The following is a 19,399-nucleotide window of genomic DNA, read 5'->3' on the forward strand; positions in this document are numbered from 1 at the left end:
AGTTTTTTCAGGTACGATTTCAAAAAATACGTGTGTCCTGTCGCACTAAATCACGCAAAGCAATAATAATTTATCGACCCAGATTGCGTGTTAGCCACTTTACTAATTATGTCAGAGCAATCATACAAATAAAATCAAGATTACGCTTTAATAGTTCACCGTTCCAATTTTTATTGTCTACACCGATGGCGTATGATGTCTTTATATAGGCGTTCAAAATAAAGTATTTTCCTACTGCTACACGAGCATTTTAAAAAATGATTACAACCAAATTATTTATTAAATGAAAACGTGATTTTTTCAACACGTAAGGGTAAACCATAGTTTACTACCGTGTATAGAAAATATTGAAAGCTTACAAAGTTAGTATCAAAAATTAAAATAAAATATAGCTGTAAAGGTTTTCTAACCACGCAATTAAAGGTTTTGTTACAAAATAAAAAATAAATGTTTTTTGAAAAATGCATATGTAATATATATATATATATATTCTAACATTACGTTATTCTTGTGTACAAGGCACTTTGTGTGAAACTATCCGTAGGGTGTCCAATAATTCAAAGGTTCTTCAGAATAATTTAAAACATGTAACTTGATGTCACTTTTTATCAGTATAATTGTTTAAATTTACTTGGGAGCTAGGAATCAGCGACTATTTTACCTCATGTAAACAGTTTAACCGAGAAACGCAGAGTATTACATCTAGGAATTTGGATACAGGCCGCTTCAAACCGGATTTGTTAGTAATTTATAGATGGCTGGAGAGGGCTGTAATGATAGTGATAAAGACTTTCTGGTTGACTGTCTTTCAGGTGCTCCCGTACAAACATGCAAGCAGGGTTGCACGTGAAGTTTGACCTGTTAGTATATATTCGTTTAGCACACCATATAATATCTGTCACGAATTTAGAAAACATTTTTGTGGTGCCATCTAACCTGCGTTTATTATTAGTAAAATTACTCTTTTTGTTAAATTACTTTACAATCTTTTATATTTTATATGAATTTGAACCAGCAATAAAAATATGTAATATTTATAAGTAAATTTATTATTATAATTTGTTTTGTTTCGAACACTATAAAAATAACTCATACGATATTCTACAGTGCACTCATGCGATTAACTTCCTTCTTCGATGTCGTGGCTTCACCGACATTCACGTCGACGTCGGCCGGTAAAAGTGGTTCAATATTAATATTCAGATCTTTTAAAGCTTCATCTAATATTTTAATTTTACCCATTATTCTTTCAGCTTTTAAATTATAACCCGGTTCGAGCATTTTGCCGGTAGGGTTGAGCTTAAACAAATATTCAGCCTGAAAAGGAAAAAAAAATAGAAATTCGATTTATAAGTTCTGCGACTCAATCTTTCACTTATTAATTTGTACACTTGAATAAAATAATTTTATTTTAAACATTGTTATATTTCTCATACATGTATCGTTTATTCATATTATAATCTTTTGTTAATGCCGCTAGCTTGAACGCTTTTGTAGCTACATCAGAACTGAGTTCTTGGAACTGTAGGGTCCAAGAACATAAAAAAAATATCTAGCCCGATGTGAGTGTGAGGTCTGCGCTTGCAGTGTTCTATGTAACTGAGGAGGATATGGTGTGATGAGTGGGTTGTGGAAACCCTGAGATAGTATCAGAAAGGACGTTCTTACAACGCCTCCTTCTAGGCTTGGAGGAGTAAAAGGGGCAGAGGTGAATACTGGATTTTGTGACATTATATTGTCGTTTATATTTGTTATTTCAGTTTTCCAAATATATGAAAATATATAAGAGAAAAATTTGATTGTAAATGCATATTCACGCAAAAATGTTTTGAAATTTTGTAATAAATAAAATTTGCGTTCTGTGTTCATTGTTAATAAGTTCATTGTAATATAAGTTATTTATACGTTTTCTTCACTTTCATGTAATTTATCCAAACTACTTTATATTTTGTGTACTTTATATTATATGATAAAAAAGTAAATTGATTTCATTCAGAGATCACTAAATCGGAAGTACGTTTTATTAAAATTACTAAGAAATGATGGAAGCGAGGTCAATATATTACTAATAGTTATATTAAGAAATGGATATATTTTCATCTTTATTTGCGAGTAAATTAAAAAGCAAATGTGATTAGCCTCACTCGCCCATTCGAATTTCGACACCTTTTCGATATAAAAGCGATATATGTACATACATATATTTGAATAAAAACAATAATTTATGTATAGCACGTAACTTACCAGGAAGTCTATGGGATCTTTTGGACGAAGTTTTGCTACTTCTAGGAGGCCTGCAGTCAGTGTAGGAAAGATATATTGTACTAGGTAGTTGCGCATGGGCTCGCCCGCGGCAGCGAGAGCCATTTCCTCCTCCTCCCGCATCAAACCATATAACTCCGACTATTAACAAAAAGTTTTAGATACTTTGCTGCTACTTCAAAATGTTTAAACAATAACCTTATAATAATGTTAGTCATTTTAAACTTTTGAGTTTAAAATCTACTCGCATCGTTTTTCTTGGTTTTATTTGATATACACTACTTAAAGTTGATATTTGAGTAATAAAAGAATAATTCAATTTTACGAGACTGCAGCGAAAGTAATTTTACAATTTCGTATTTATAGTTCTGTAGGTCAAATAAATTGTCTTGATTTACCTCGTCTAACGTGTCTATGGTACATTAGTCTAACCACCGGATCTCTCGAACTTCATCGAATTGAAATGCTAAACGCGTGTGTACGGAAAATCTAAAATGATGCCCTGCCGGCCGGACCTTGTGCCTGGTCAATGTCGGCCCTAACGACTTACGAGCTTTGTCGGAATTCCAATCCGGCAAAATATAGACATAACGGTCCGGATCGAAATTTTACAGGTTTTTTCTAATTAAGGGAACTCTTCGACACCTCCTAACTGCAAATGCTAGTAAACCAAATAAAGCCATTCCGTCACGGAAAGTGGTAGCCCAGCGATAGAGGACTGAGAGCGACACTTCCATCGCAACTCTTCTGCCAAGCGTGGCGATTATGCTACATCCCTCTTCTATGGGAGGATATAGCATATCCTTAACCTTTTAACGGAGGCCTATACCATGCAGTAGCCGTGTATGGGCTGAAACGACGAGTCGCAATAAACAAATCTACGAACGACAATTCTCCTTAAATATTTTCTACGTGGATGTTATTTTCTATTTGACAAAGTCGTTTTTAAAAAGTTAATATTTAAGCGCATTTTGATTATGACCAGCACACATTCTTTCCCTAAGAGACCACAATCCAAACCGAGGCAATATTTGGATTCGAAATCAAAATTTACATTTTCGAACTTTAGCGCACACAGTAGTAATAGTTTAGATGTTTTATTCAGAAAATACGCAGTTAATGGGACCTTTGATAATGATTCGATCTTTGAGCAAAAATTCCTAATTAAAATAACGACTATGACATAAAGCCGTTTGCAAATATTTGTGAAACTTACCCAATACTCCATTTTATCCTCTCTCTCTTCCTTCATTTTCGCTTCCAATTCCTGTAGAGCTTTCTTTTGTTTATATTCCATAAGTTCTTTATCAGCCTTTTCTTTCTTCTCCGCCTTTTCGATGAGCTCTTAATTGTCCAAAAATATTTGAATGTGGCATTGTATATTTGATATATGATGCATATATATATATATATATATATATATTTGATGTAATAAATGTAAGTGTGACATATATCATACCTATCAATTTCCCATAGCGGCAGGGCCGTCCCAAACGGAGTGATACTTCAGCATAAGGACGGTTCATACCATAATCATTATGGTCATTCACTGGCACTACAAGAGGATGAATATCTATTTCATCAAAGAAATTAAGCGGAGTTATATCTGGTGCATCCCCTGCTCTGAACTCATTAAGACTCTTCAGCACCACATCCTCATCCAATCGGTTATCATCTTCTGGTTGCCGCATTGCCTTCTCACATATAAATTCATCGGTTACTTCTAATGCCACGACTAAATCTAAAATAATATTGTTATAAGTTAATGGAAAACTCTAGAAACTTAAAAATTTTGCTGCGTCATTGTCTGTTTGTTGAGTATTTTTTTTTAATGGCACCCGCTATTAGGAGCCTCTTGATCTTCCCCTTTTCTGGGTGTAGAGGGATACCAGTTACAATAATAGTTTATTGTCTCAATTTTCTTATCTTTATACTGTTCTTCCTTCCATCTTAATGCCATCCATTCATTAATCTTTTATTCGTAACAAATTCTTGCGTATCAATTCATTCTTTATATTCCTTCCATACCTCACCTCACTCATTTTATTTAGCTCATTTATATATCTTTGCTTTATTTTATAATTCATGCACTTTTGTTCCTATATATTTTTTGTTATACTCAGCCTATTTGTTTCCTCAGTTGAGTATTGTGAGGGTACAATTAATTGATTAATTAACTAAAATTGAGACAAAACCAACTGCAGCATTATGTGACTAAAATTTATAAAATTTATAAAATTTTAGTCACATGATGCTGCATTTTATAAATTGTTTCTTCGATTTGCATGGGAAATCAAAGATACAATGAACATTATATAATAATGTTTCACTGAAAAAATTGTATTTAGTTCGATTTACTTATTATAGTAAATATATTTTTATTAATTTATTTCTACTTGATAGTAGTCATACCCGGTAACAATTTCTTTAGCACATTACTGTACAAATCTATGTCTTCATCAAAGCCATCAGGATCAGCTTCGTCATTTTCTTCCGTGTCCTGTTCATCGCCTTTTTCAAAAACTGTTGACAAAACTTTTGTATAATATCCCTATTTTAGTAATAACACAACATAGTTCCTATCAAAATTAATATGATTTAATTCGAAACTGCGCTTGAATTGTTTGCTTCTGATAGATTTAGAAAGCCAATTATAACAATTATTATTTTTTCCAAAGATCCCTTTTTGTTGTGAACACAGAATAAGCTGGCTGAGTTTGCTGTGGGCTCTGCTCATCATCAAACGCGTTCGGAATAATCTTTGTTTTATTTTAAGTCAAAGGATTTAACTTTTAATTAATCACACCTCAATTTGATATTAGTTTCTATCTATTTACGATCCACTCGCAATATTATCTTGACGTTCGGACATCTGTAATCACTAATATGTACTATTTATATATATATAAATGAATCTAAGTTGAAATGAATAACAAATTTGTTTTAATTTTGACTCTATATGTTTTTGAAACCGATGTAGTGCACTTTTTACGATGAGGGGGACAGAAAAAAGGGGTAAAGGCCATTCCGTTTCGACAGCCTGCTGTCAACGCTTGCAGCGGCGTCGCTTATGCTCATTTTCCTAAGCTGCCTCCTCGCCGTGCTTTGCTATGGCCTAGTATAACGGTTTCTGTAGCACTATAATTCGACTACGGTGGTTATCTTTCAAATTTTACATTTAAAAGACGTTAATACAAAGATATCTTACGTGCAGTACATTGTGCTAGAGTAGTTGGGAAACCATCTAGTACCCATCCCTTGTTTTGTGCCTCGTGACTTAGAAGTTTTTGTCTGAGATATCTGCAACGAACAAAGAACATGTTTTACTTATGTAAAACGAACGTGCTGTATATTTAAAATATATTCTACACTACAAAGCTATGTCCTATAGAAAAGATTAGTAGATACACTGTTATCTCTGACTGATGCCAATTCTTTGTCTTATGGATAAATGCAGTTTATCCGCTGGCGTTAGCAGCTTTAACAACAGAGTACAAAAGGTGCTTAGCGTCTACTTTTTTACTGTAACTAAGGTCCCTGGGAGTTCTTTAATTTATTTCACCAGATTACAATGGATGCAATGTTGTGTAATACGTCTACAACTCAAATGTGCAAACCCAATAATCTCCTCTTCGCTAGGTGGTCGACCAGAACGTAAAAGACCCAGCGTCACACGCGCCGCGTCTTGTTCTGTCTCATTATCTTCTTGTTCTTCATCATCGTCAACAACATTATCACCCTCTTCCATTCCAGGAAGTTTAAGAGCCGCTGTCTCTCCTATCTTCCAATGTTCCAAGCGTATTTCCTTTAAATATCCAAATATGCTTTAAATATTGCAGACACATGTCTCAACTGACACTACCAGACTTGTCGCAGTCTTCTGGTTTCGGTATTACTTGTTGTTAACATGTTGCTTCAGGTAATGATGCTTCTTTTCAATAATGTTTCATTAAATAATGAAGTGAAACCTATAACTTAATTCTCTCATTGTATTGTCGCCGGTTTATCATATAATTTTATAATTATTGAAAATTTTATTATAATAGAAAAACATCCAAAAATCTTTAATGAACAGGTATTTCAATATTTTGTAACTTTAATATGGGCAAACGACAGTTATTAATAGTAAAGTACGAGCTACTGAACAGCAAAGAAATATTTAAAACAACTTACTAAACTCTGTGCTATATCTTCAGCAATAGTCTCTGGTGAAACATAGACAAGTCCATAAGCTTCACATATTAATTTCGATAAAGTAGTTTTGCCAACGAGTAACGGTCCGTATATTATAATCTACAAGAAAGCTAAAGTTAACATAATTTTCAGAATGTTAGACTAACAGAAATCTTCGTTACATCTTATGACAAACCTTAAAAGACTTCAGTTCTCTTTCCTTTTTAAACTGCTTTATAAGGTCTGGAATATTCTCTGCAAAACTTAACTCTGATGTCCATTGTAAAGACATTGTTTCAACAATAAAGGTAGGTTCCATATTTAAATTAAGGTTCATCAAATCGTATGTTCTTTGCTTAAAATAAAATAATTTTATTAAGTGAAAAAGATATTTTATAATATATATTTTATTTAAACTGCTTTATCAATTCTCACATCTATTTCAGGAATCAAAAAGGCGTCTTCTGGCGGTATACATTTAAACATTCCAGAACCAATTGCACGTCCTAATGGTTTGATAATCTGTAAAATGACAAATCGCATGTCGATAGGTAATGGAATTTACATTAACAAATTTACGTTTTTATTACCTCTCTTTGTTTCGTAATATTTTGTTCAACAGCTAAAATGTAAAGTTTCTTCGGAAATGTTGTAATAAGATTGTAAATAATCCTGAGACAAAAATAAATTGTTTATAAAATATACCTTATTGTCCTCCCTTATTATCGTTGATAAATACTAACTCTGATAAATCCAATACATTAATGAGAGGAATTACATTTCCACCACGACCTAATATGGGTAAATATTGTTCACATTCCCAAGCTTTTTGAAACCAATAAAATAATGCCTCTTCTTTTCCACCATATGTCATACCAGAAGCAACCACCAAGGCCCTAAAACAAAAAAAAAACTTAAGATTCTTTGATAATTTACACGATTAAATTAAATATCCGATTCCGATTTAATGTAATCTGATAATATATTTTTTTTATTTTTAGTTAAACTTTTATAACGCAGGAGAAGTCCAAGCAAAGTGGATAGGCCTGGTTTCCTATAGGCAATTGATGACACAAGTTGTGTTCTCATGATGCATGATCTCTACACCGACGCCATGACAATTCAAACAACAACTTACAGCGTCCATACGTTGTAACAAAAAAAAGAGTTTGTGTCTTTTACTTTTTAAACAGATGTAATTTACACTAATTTATTTTCATAATAAACTTATTAAAATAAATGTTTGCATAACGACGTAAGCACGTTTTAATGTTTTAATCAAAATATTATTCACACTGATCCCTTTTTGGGTAAATAGGATACGCTAATCTAACCACCTTGCGCGTCGGTTAACTGCGTGTATGTGTGTGTGTCTGTTCGGTAACCATTTTGTGTTTAGTTTGATGACGGTGCTTAAATTCATACACAAAACAACATCCATGGTCAGAAATCTTGCTAAAATAAACAATAAATGGGGAAAAATCTGGATTTGTTTATCCGATTAACTCTTTAATTTACTCCAGACCGAAAAGAAACCCTTTGGGTTTAAGAAACGACATCTTGAGATTGCGCTTCGATCACTAGAACCTACTTCTGTAGCTCGAATGAAGGGGTTCAATAATTAATATATAAAGTACACCCAGAGACGATTTGATCGAATGCTGTTTCGTCTGTCACACGTTGTATAGGAGACAAAGAAGTCACTTCTGTAATAACTGCTACAATGTATAAATTATATCCACTTCCTTCGTGAGGTAAATCTGCTTTGCCCGGTAAGTAGGTAGAACAAAACGGATAATCGATAGGTTCTTGTTTTAACTTCATTTTAAAGAGTATTTTAATATATTTTTAATGATGATCGCATATAACAAAAGGTGAGTTATAAGTACAATTAAAGGTAGAAAAAGATTCTCTGGCTAGCAGGATTTCACATTTTTCCTCAGTTTTCCTTAACATATCCTCTTTATCCGGACTTCCGCTTAACCTTATTTCCAATGTTTTTTTTTTTTTTTTTAACATGGATGTTGCGACTTTAAGATTCTGGAGTGAATACCACAGACCGGTAAGAACACCGTAGGATATATATTTCTAGCTGGCCCTTTTGGAAGTGTTAGGAGGAAGACCACATTAGCAGTGGACATGCTGCGGATAAAATGATGACGGTGATAATAACATTTAAATAAATAAATGTTTTGTAAATTGAACTTGCGGTTTTGACACTATAAACTGCCCACACGAACCCAATATTTGTTCTGTATTTTCTTGCAATTCCAATGACCTCATTTTCTACGTCGTAATGCTGTTTGTAATTCGGGTGCGGTTTCCTCTTGCGAAAGTCCGTTTCAATAAACGGCATATCAGGAGAATCCTGTTAATAAACATAAAAAATGTAGTAGTAGCAGTAACATGAAAAAAATCCTGGCTATTTCATAATTTCTATTGTTTGTGTCACATATATTTGACTTTATGTACTGTAACCTTGTGTTTACGTTTTTTGCATATAATTTGAAGTAGGATAATGTTTTGTTGTACATAATTTAAAGGAAGATGTAGTGCACGCATTAACGTATGTAAATTGATAAAATAGCATTTATTTCAAATTGATTTAAGGCAAAATAATAATAAAGGTCACGTCATATTAATTTTTTAAAAGTTTTCACAACGTATGTTTTTTTTTTAAATTTAATATTTTATAAAAGTATTTATTTATGTAATATTTTTAAAATGACACAATGCGTATATGTAAAACAGAAAAAATAATATTGATACAGATTTATATCAATATTATTTATTCTGGATGGATGGATTCTAACAAACGCTTTTTTGACTTAAATAGTTGTATTTCTGCTATTACCGGGTCTAATGGTTTCGTAAGTGCCCACGTCATTACTGTTGATATGAGTATAAGAATACGTCTCTTAGGTACCGCAACATCGTCGTCATCGTCTGGACTTTGTGTCTTTTCTTTGGGTTGCTCTCTTTCCAGTAAGTCCTTCAAAACTATAATTAAAACAAGGTGAACAGTAAACTTTCGATAATTATTTAGGTGGAAAGAAGCACAAAGTTTTATCGTGTTTAGTGTATTTATAAAGCTATTGCTGAGCAGTGGTAGCCCAGTGGTAAGGACTGAGATTTACGACCGTAGTTCGCCAGGTTGATTCCCGGGACACAATCTTCTAAAATTCACACTTTGTGCATTAATTATTATAATAGAGTACCACTGCTCATAAACAAGTATCTATAGGATGGGCAGCGGCCTACCCTGTATGCCACAATATTACATTTGTGATCGCCTACCTGTCGGCCAAGCGAGGCGATTTGACATCACCTCATAGATGTCTTTGTGAGAGGCCTTGCAGTAGACATCTATAGGCTGGAACGACAACGAAGTACACTATTTTTCAAATAAAAAATGATTTCTACAAAACCTTGTGATAATACGAAACTAAATATTATTTGCAATTTTCGTATCCGTAAATCATTAAAAATAATTGGAAAACTTTTTTAAGTTGTCTAATTAAAAGCTCTGTATATTTTGAAACAAAATTATTATTTTCTGTTGTTTCATGTTATTGATATCAAACATCTGAAATGTTCTCATTAATTATCAGCTCATTAATTATAACTTTTTTCAGTTAAAGAAAATACGGACTCTAAGTTAAACTTTTCGCGAGACTGTAACTTCCGGGTAGGATCTTCGATTTTTATTTAATTCTTTGAAGCGTTTAAAATTAAAAAAAAAATCTCGATCTTAAACGATTCATGGTCACGGAAATTCCATCTTATAAAATATCAGGTAGATGCCTTGGCTAAATAACAACTATAGTCGTATGGTATATCCCATCATAGATATCTTTGGGGAAATTTCATTTAGTATTAGACTAAAAATTTAATACTAAATCCTATGTCAATAAATTATTGGTATAAGTGATTTTTTCTGCGTTATCAGATGGCTATGTGAAATATTTCTTTTTGTTGCATTTGTTGTTTTTTTTTTGGTTAAATTGGTCATGAAAAATTAGGCCGAGTTATGCAAAATATTTTTACAAAATCATAAAAGAGGTATGTATTTTCTTATTTATTTATATTAAATATTTCACCATTATTAAGGAATTTGATATGAATATTTTTGTTTTTTACAATCACGCAATATTAAATATGATTATTTTAATCTTGTTAATATTATCATCAAAAATAGCAAAGTTTTATGTTTAACATCGGCTAACATTATGCACGTAAATTAATTTAAAAATAATATAGAACTTACGTTTCAAATAATCCGACGCAAGTTTAACTTGTTCCATATCACTACTGATATCCAATATCACCGTACCGCAAGTAAGCATCTGTGGTAAGCATTCGTTAGAAGGTAAAATGGCGGTAACTTGATCCATTGTCTCGATTTTGGAGTCGGTGACAGTACCTAAATGATAAAATACAATAGCTATTATCTAATTTACTAACATATTTTGGACAACTTCAATAAGATATGCCTTTTTAACATTCATCCGTCCAAATATTGTCTGTAAGAAATCGCGAAATGCGGTAAATCTGCCATTTGTGACTGTGTTGTTATTGTTCATTTCTGCTTTATGTTTATACGGTAACCTTAGATATACAGTAGTGTAAATTCGGCCCTTCTGAATGCCCTTGATTCAAAATGCTAAACACTTTCTGACTGCTCAAGCCCAGATCGCTTAAAAGACCCTTGCGTCGGACACGTCATGGAACTTCTGCCTAAGCGATCTAAGAGCTCGGACGTCTCTTAATCTTACAATGAGGTAGTAAAGCAGCGGCCCGAATCCACTCCTTAGAGATCCCTGGGGCCTAGCTACCAAAATCAAGGTTTACGCTTTACGCAATCTGCACCCTGCTCCGTAAAACCCGCGAAATATGTAAATATCAATAAGTCAACAGTGGTCATCCGTTGTAAAGAATAGAAGTGCAAAGGCGTATCCTAGAATCCAGCCTGAGCATCACCGTGCATCGTTTATATATTAGTTAAGTTTAACTCTTGCTTTCAGAACTGTATATTATATTGTATACAACTGGGTAAGCCAAGCCAGCTTGTCGCACAGTAAGAATATAGCAAAAATTTAGCGTTAATAAATAAATATAAATCAATGGTATTGATTAGGAAGCGTGATTTGCGATCCTACGCGACGGGTTCTTATTTCAGTAAGATATACACTGTGTTAATTATACCACTTCGCCACCGCGCAATGGTGACGAAAAACTTACACCTTTGTAACAAAAATCCATAGGATATATGTAATGTACTTATCCATACTGGGCAATCATAGTCATGACTCACAATCCATGAGAAGCTTTTCTTCCAACAGAGAGAAGAATACCCGATGACACTTTTATAAATCATAGTCTTAAATATAATGTTTACCTGATAATCCGCTCTATTTTTAGCTTTGCGATTCTCTCCTGGTTTTGAAATTCAAAGCCCTGCTTTGGGCAGAAATACGTCCATCAAAATTTAAAAAAATATTGCTAGTTCACTAACGGCGAACGTAGGCGCTGCGTTGAAGTCTACCTGCACTTTGTTACGAAACAAAACTCCCATAAAGTGTTAAGCAAAAGTAATAGTTCATATTGTTCCCGTTATAAATTATATAGATTAAGTCATTTGAACTAAATTCGTGTAAGGTGCATGTTCTTATTTTTCAATTATAAATAAATATTCTAAATGTATTATTAATGAAAAATATATTGAAAAATCGTAACACTACCGATTACTCCACGAGAATCAACAGGCTTTGGGGACTCCAATACTTCCGCCGTCTGTTCTCCGACATTGGTTACCGACGAAGGTGCCGTTGAAGGAGAAGCATTTTCGATTATTTTTGTCAATTTCTTCAAAATATATACTCCGATATAGGAATCCAAATTGTTCAAAAAATAACGTTTATCTGAAAATGTATTCTCAAAAGTCGCGGAATCATTTTGAATAATGGACATTGTTATAAATTATTTTCCGCACTTTCAATATCAAGCGTCGTGTGAAGTTTGTTGATGTCCTATTTTATAAACGTTATTTGTGAAAAGAGGATTTATGACAATATGTTTATAAATGATTATGTATTTTAAAATATTTGTTAAGTTTTAAACGTAGACTAAAAAAGTTTTTTAAAAAATACTATAAAGTACTACGTATAAAGAAAATCAGAAAATTCACGTGACAATTGATTTTTGCAGCAACAAATGAAGAAATGTAAACAAAAAATTTAATTAAACAATTTATTAATGATTTTCGATACATATAGTCGATTACAAATAGTAACATAGCACAATAATAAAACGTAAATATTTCAGTACATTTTCGTACTTACATAAGTAAAAGTACACAGTAATATAAGACACATCCTTGCACTTTTTTATAATAAAAATATTAATATATACTTAATTCTCTAGTAAGTTACCTCCGAAGATTATGTTCAGTATAATGTATGAATATGAGTATAAATTAAGTACTAATTTTAAGTACAATACACGGACGTCAGTTGGACGGAAATGAAAAACTTAGTGGAAATATTCTCCTTATGCAACTGAAAATTTCTCAGAATTTCAAGTAATAATACGAATATAAACTATGGTACAACGTTATTGTAACAAATTCATTGTGATTTCGTTATACAAATGCATAATATCGCGTTTTACGTTCATCTTGATAAATCCCGTAATTTCACTGACTCTCGTCCTCGAAATAGCGCAGCCAAAATATATTTGTCTTCGACAATGGTATACATAGTACAGCTACCAGCACTATAGATGTTTTTGTAGCGACGAGACATGCGCCCAATGTTAACGAACACGACATATCTGGCAATTTACGGCATTACTATGTGTTTTGTATTTCAAAATCTTCCATATCAATTGCAAGTTTAAAAGGTAAGAGATCAGTTCACGTTTTCCTTCGCATGAGAAACCAATAATAGCTTGTAGCAAAACTTCATTATAATTCATTCATTCACTGCGTCGTCGGCCCACGTAACCGTGGGACTTCGACGCGGCGCCTTCCGGCACGTAACTGCCGCTCGAGATCCTTTCGGTCTTTAAGGGCTGTCGGCAGCACGAGCCAAGTGCTGCGCCCACTGCCACTTCAGATAACCAATTCTTCGACTAAGTATCTGGTTCTTCTTCTCATTTCTGATTTAATCTCTACTCTTATTATGATTGACGCTGCAAAAGAATCTCCTTCCCGAGTGTAGATTATTAAAAATGCATTTAAATATTGTACTACACATTTGAAAGTATTCCCAAGCACCATGCAACTAAAACTAAGTTTAATTAATCTAGAATATTCAAATTTATATAAAACTTAAATATTGTCATGTACATTAAAATAATTTTATCATTTATATAAAAGCATTATGCAGTAAGAATACGACAGAAAATTTCATCAACAAGACACATTTAAAAATTACCCAATTTCAGTCTCAATTCCTTCGTTTGTATATTCCTCACGTAAACGACACATTAACAAAAATTCGAACATTATTGAAAAATGGAATTATGGCACAAACATTTTGTTTGATATAATACTGTTCATTTCTTGTACTGTATTAAATAATTTCAAAAATATATTCGATGTGTAAAAGGACGGCTAATTATATAAATCTTTAAGTATACATTTATTATATGTTAAAGATGTAAGATACATCGTCGTGTAAATTTAAAAACATTTATTATAGTAAGGTTTTACTTAAGTAAATTATAAAATATTATTTAAAACAAAAAAAATCCTTGCGAATATCGCGTTATCGACATGTTTATGGGAATGTTAAAATGTATATTTTTATTGGAATGTGTTTTATTTTTTTGAAGGTAAAATGTATTCGAATATAATCATTAACTGTGTTTTGATTTGTTAACTAGTGAGTATTGTTTATTCGCTATTGCTAAATTAAGTACCATTTAATAGGAATATTGTGAAACATCAATCTTTTATAACAAAAAACTCAAAACATTTAAACTTGTATCAAATCGAAGTAGTTTGTTCATAACATATAAAACTATTATCGCGCTTTGTATTCGCTGTTTCTTGTTAAAGAAGATTAATGTTTGTTCGGTAATTTAAGTACACAAGTGTAGCTTTTTCCGTGTTATTAACCATGAAAATTGTTATTCATACTCCATTAAAAATTTTATATGAAAAATCTTAAAAGTATAACATTAATAAAAAAATGTAATTATAACTTTAATATCTATACATTCGAATAATAATCACATAAGAAAATAGAAAGAGCGCACAGGCAAGATATTTGACCTTGAAGGCAAAATTGAAGTCAGTTTTAAATTGTGAATAACCACTCATTTGTATGCAGATGTATTGCAACGGCATACATCTTCGTGAACCAACTTGCTAGTTGAAGCTAACAATGTCCGTAATGTAATGATGCAAACCAGATAATTTGCACCTTTAAAAATTTCATAATTGGAATGTTATAAGCAATTATATCTATAAAATATGTAGATTTATTCTTAACCTAATCATGTAAAAGCTTGACAGAAATATAGGCGATAATAATGTATTATCTCGCCTTAGGTTTCCTTCGAAACTTCAAAAGCGAAATAATATTTAGTCTATTAAAGGCACTTCGTTGTTTTGTGTATTTATCACTGACAACTGAAATTACAAGATAATTTCAGAGCACCTTTGAAAATTGAGAACTGGATTACATTATTAACAGCACCTGACTGTTCTTTAACTACTAATATCTTGATTCATTAAGTACCAGCCATAAAATAAGTATTTCGAAGAATAATTTTACAACTGAGTTGTAATAACCGACTTGCGATGTATTATTGTTATTTCTTTCTCTCCAATACCAGACGGTGAACTGGGTTCGGAAGTTACAAGCCAGGGAGACAGGGAAGATATTGGCTGTGACTTAGGGATGACGTCTTCTTTTCTTTCTACTAGTTTCGGTGAAACTATTTTTGATTGCGCACGAGGTGGCTCGACCACCACTATAGATACATATTGAGAATTATTTGCCAACGGAGAGCTGGGCTCATTAATAATTTTTGGCGATGGCGTAGACGGAATGGACAGGTTTATATTCGAAGACTCGTTGATTATTTTCACTTCGTTCTCTCTTGCTTTAAGAATGTTATTGCATTTCAATTGCCCCGGAGGAAGATTTTTTGTCGAGGACAAGTAACATTTAGCTTGGTTATTGGGTACTTCCTTATCCGGCAACGAATCTGATTGGTCTTTTTTTGCCTCGTTTTTCGAATCATCACTATTTAATTTCTCTTTGACTAAACTCATAAGAAGGTCATTCAGAGGATTAAATTCGGCTACGGGAGAACAATTACAAGATGGTTTATTTATAACAAGCTGTGTAAGGTTATTTTTCTTCTCGTCTGTACTGCCTTTATCAATTTTAAATAACACTTTATTGCTTATCGCATCTTCCTTAGAAATCTTTACTTCCTCTTTTGGTTCGTCATTCATAAAGTTCTTTGTCGACGATTCACCTATTTCTGTTAGCTTGTTGTCAATGTCAAGCAGTGATGACTTTTGGGACTTGGCACTACTCTTTCTGGATAATGTATCAAGTCCTGAATCCAATACTAATGGGGTTGTATCTGTAGAAGTGCTAGGCAATTCAGTATTTCCTTCAGAAGGAGATGACGCCTCAGTTTTAGTGCATACGTTCTGTTTTTCACGTTCTCTCAACACGTGACTTTGACGACGAGCAAATCGCTGACTTGGACGTCTTTCAAATTGAACGGTACGACGAGCTCGATTTTGTTGTGTAGTTTGATATTCCGTTTTGCCGGAATACTGAAATCTCGATCCCATCCTAAAGAAGTTTTGCCGGGCGGAAGGCCCTTTGACGGGTGCTCGTAAGCGGAAGAAGGTGTGGTGTTCTACAGCACATTTCCAAAGATGTTTACAAGCTTTCTCATTGTGAAGACGAAAAACAAATGTGTGTTCTTGTTCTCGCCCTTGATCATCATCTTCTACAACAACCAAGGTTAACTTTTTTTTCTTAAAATCCAACTTACTTATTTTGGGCCAAAAAAATAGTCCAATTTTTTGAGGTCCTTCAAAGACTAAAATACCTGTAGGCGTCAACCCCAAGTGGTATTCACACCCATCTTTACCTAAGACAATATGCATGTCAACTCCATACATTTCGAGCCACTTGGCCTTATTCAAATAGTTTACCTCAGCTTGAGCTGGAGTGAGACCTTTGTATTTTTTGTACTCTTCCAAAATTTCAATCTCCATTTCTTCTGTTTGATTTGGAACAAATCGAAACTCCGAAACTGTTGCAGGGGTGTGCAAAGATTCATCAAAATCTCCTAACTCTGATTGCAAAGCTAGAGCAGCCAATTCTATTGCAGTGGAGTGAGGGCATTCCAATTTACTTTCCAAAATATCTTTTTTTAATTGTAGAAAGAACTGATATCTTGTCAATTCTTCTCTTAAGTTATTTGGTTCAGATGAGTAAAATTTGACTTTAAGACGTAATGTATATGGAGGTCCGATTTTAACTTGTTTCTTTATTGTTTTAGTAGGATCTAACCAATGCTTGACATTATTTGTATCAGTAAATTGAAGACCAAAGTAATCTTTTTCAATTAGGTCCAATGAATAGAAGACTTGTTCATAAAGATCAGCAGCACTGGCTTTTTTAGAAAGATTAATAGACAAGTCAGTTTCATCAAGTAACATTACCTTACATTGTATAAAATTCTTGTTGCTTGAAGCTTTTTGGGCTTGTTTGTTGCGGTTCTGGCTAGATGAGCGCCCTCTTCTACTGAGGAAACGCAACATGTTGACACAGCGCTTTAAATCTATAACAATGAAAGCATATTATTGAAGCACAGTGCTTATACAATTTTATTATAGTTAAAACCAGTTTTTTATTAGAATGCAAATTTTCCCTGAGTGAGAACAATTTTTTACTAAATATCTTTGTTAAAATTAGAATTAACTAATGTTAAATATTGTTCAGTAAAAACTAGCTCTTCCTGAACAAAATTTATTCCTAAAAGAGTCTGTTAAAACTGTTTCAACTGAAGCTATATTTCATAGGAAAAGACGAGGATATACACACTGCATATGCACAAAAACATAATTTAAAAAACTTTCTGGTGCAAAATTACTTAACCAAAAATCTTTGAATAACAATTAGACACCACTCATTTTTTTTAGTTTTTTAAGGCCAATCATTTTTTAATTTATGCCAACCAAAGTTCCTATAGTGTAAAATTATTATTTTTAATAAGTACATAACTGTGTACTAACTCTTATTAAGCTATATCTTGTTTTCAAGACTAAATTAGTTTTCTAGTATTAGTTATAGTTATGTAGAACTGAAGATGTAATATTTGTCTGTTGCTAATCAAGTTATTAATTTTACTTTGTATTGCTTGTTCATTAATTGTTTCAATGTAAAAACAATTAAACTTGTTGCAATTACATATATCATCAAACTTTATTTTTTTCAGAAGCCATGTATGTGTATCAGCTAAGTTGTCCCTCATAATGGATAAAATAATGGTAATTGGATTACTTTTATGAATTATGAACAAATAGGAAAGGCATGTACTCAATTTTACATTTACTCATATATCACATATTAATTCCATCTTTTTCTGAACAAACTAACACAACCAAAAACCAATAACTATCAATAAATGAATGAGAAAGTATTTGTCCCTAATATATAATCCTTGTTATGTTTTTTTACCATATTATTGAAAATAGGTCTAAAGAATTTTTGAAATTGTAAAACATAAATATTAGCAATAATTATTTATTTATATTATTTTGGTGGTTGAAAATAGGTGTGTATTGGATCAATGATGAATTTTTATGAAAATTATATATTAGTGTAAAAATTTTAACTAAGATGTCTCAGATATTGCTAACATGGTTTGTCAATAACGATAATCTTGACATGTATGGGGGCGTAATCAAGAACCTAACGTATTGGCTTACAATATCAATTTTACTTACAATTTTATGGAAATATGGTAGGAATAGCAATTTATTTCTAATAATTTTATATCTTAACTTGATTCTAAACTTACCAAAACGTTAACGATGTGCAACGCCTTAACAACCGTAACATAAAAAATACACCCTTGACAACACAACAGACTGGAATAACAAGATGTCAAAAAATAACAGAATAAAAAAAGAACAAAATAAAATTCATCAGACTGAATAAAAGTAATTTAGTTTGAAAGTAAATACATCTCAAATTAAACTTAAGAAAAAACTATGCTCATTAATAAAGTATTAAATAAAGATAGACGTTTCTATTAATTATTATTCCGATTTTTTAACTTTTTAAAAACATTTTTTCCTGTCGCCTCCATTTGCACCATATTCTCTCAAATCCATCGAGTGTATCTTACGACGAAAAAAATTCATCAATTTAAGAAGATTTTTATTTTTACAGAACAAAAAGAAATCACAGTAAACAGATATAGGGTTGTAGAGCTAAACAGAACTAAGTTTTATCAGTGTATTGAAAAAGAAGGCCCTTATTTTGAACATAATTTTGAGGGGTGCTCGTTATGTGAAATATCATGGAGATTGAGTTTCACGTTTTCTTAAGTATTCCCATACTTTCCAAAGCTTCGTTAAATCTAACTTTTTCCTCCCAAAAAATTATTACTAAGAACACCAAAAATAAGGGTTATATCATTTTTGTATTTACAATAATGTAATAAATATTTTTACTTAATAAATTTTCCTAAATGAATTACGTGTTATTAAATAGAAACTTTGTTTTCCAAAACATCTGCGGTATCGAAACTTTATTAAAATAGTTTAAATACAGACAATTTTTTACGTGAATTGTTATTAAGGGTATAATTCATTGAACAGTAAAAATTATTTTTATACATATAAGAAATAATTAAATAGATAGTACCAAAGTCAATAATAACAAAGGTATATTCGTAATTCGGAAACTGCTAT

General features: G+C 32.2%; 2 protein-coding genes across 3 annotated transcripts; both read right to left on the reverse strand.

Moving 5' to 3' along the window:
• Nucleotides 1–1,101: 1,101 nt before the first annotated feature.
• Nucleotides 1,102–13,264, reverse strand: LOC137931155 (adenylate kinase 7-like). Its single transcript, XM_068774557.1, has 16 exons — nt 13,138–13,264; nt 10,703–10,858; nt 9,290–9,435; nt 8,676–8,803; nt 7,179–7,331; nt 7,026–7,107; nt 6,871–6,957; nt 6,632–6,790; nt 6,436–6,555; nt 5,880–6,067; nt 5,471–5,562; nt 4,675–4,785; nt 3,722–4,003; nt 3,479–3,606; nt 2,245–2,403; nt 1,102–1,317 (listed from the first exon to the last, which is right to left on the reverse strand). Exons 1-16 carry the CDS (start codon nt 13,262–13,264, stop codon nt 1,102–1,104), a joined length of 2,334 nt encoding a protein of 777 aa, XP_068630658.1.
• yrt (erythrocyte membrane protein band 4.1-like yurt) lies at nt 12,728–18,563 on the reverse strand. 2 transcript variants are annotated; one of them, XM_068774147.1, is made up of 2 exons: nt 18,502–18,563; nt 12,728–17,259 (listed from the first exon to the last, which is right to left on the reverse strand). In XM_068774147.1, the coding sequence occupies exon 2, from the start codon at nt 17,237–17,239 to the stop codon at nt 15,215–15,217; it is 2,025 nt and encodes a 674-aa protein (XP_068630248.1). In that variant the 5' UTR covers nt 17,240–17,259; nt 18,502–18,563; the 3' UTR covers nt 12,728–15,214. The 2 variants fall into 2 exon arrangements, with proteins under 2 accessions (XP_068630248.1, XP_068630249.1); XM_068774148.1 differs by lacking the exon at nt 18,502–18,563 and adding an exon at nt 18,428–18,490.
• Nucleotides 18,564–19,399: the final 836 nt, after the last annotated feature.

This window comes from Battus philenor, unplaced genomic scaffold (genome assembly GCF_028537555.1).
Source record: "Battus philenor isolate CCGP_79_NKW_IND1 unplaced genomic scaffold, ilBatPhil1.0.hap1 SCAF_7, whole genome shotgun sequence".
Lineage (NCBI taxonomy): Eukaryota > Metazoa > Arthropoda > Insecta > Lepidoptera > Papilionidae > Battus > Battus philenor.

Coding starts and splice junctions, on each gene's coding strand:
- LOC137931155 (XM_068774557.1), bottom strand. CDS start 13,264: ATGTCGTGTTCGTTAACATTGGGCGCATGTCTCGTCGCTACAAAAACA. Junction 10,859..13,137: donor GCGCTATTTCGAGGACGAGA/GTCAGTGAAATT, acceptor TTTATCATTTAG/GTACTGTCACCGACTCCAAA. Junction 8,804..9,289: donor TTACGAAACCATTAGACCCG/GTAATAGCAGAA, acceptor GTTTATTAACAG/GATTCTCCTGATATGCCGTT.
- yrt (XM_068774147.1), bottom strand. CDS start 17,239: ATGTTGCGTTTCCTCAGTAGAAGAGGGCGCTCATCTAGCCAGAACCGC.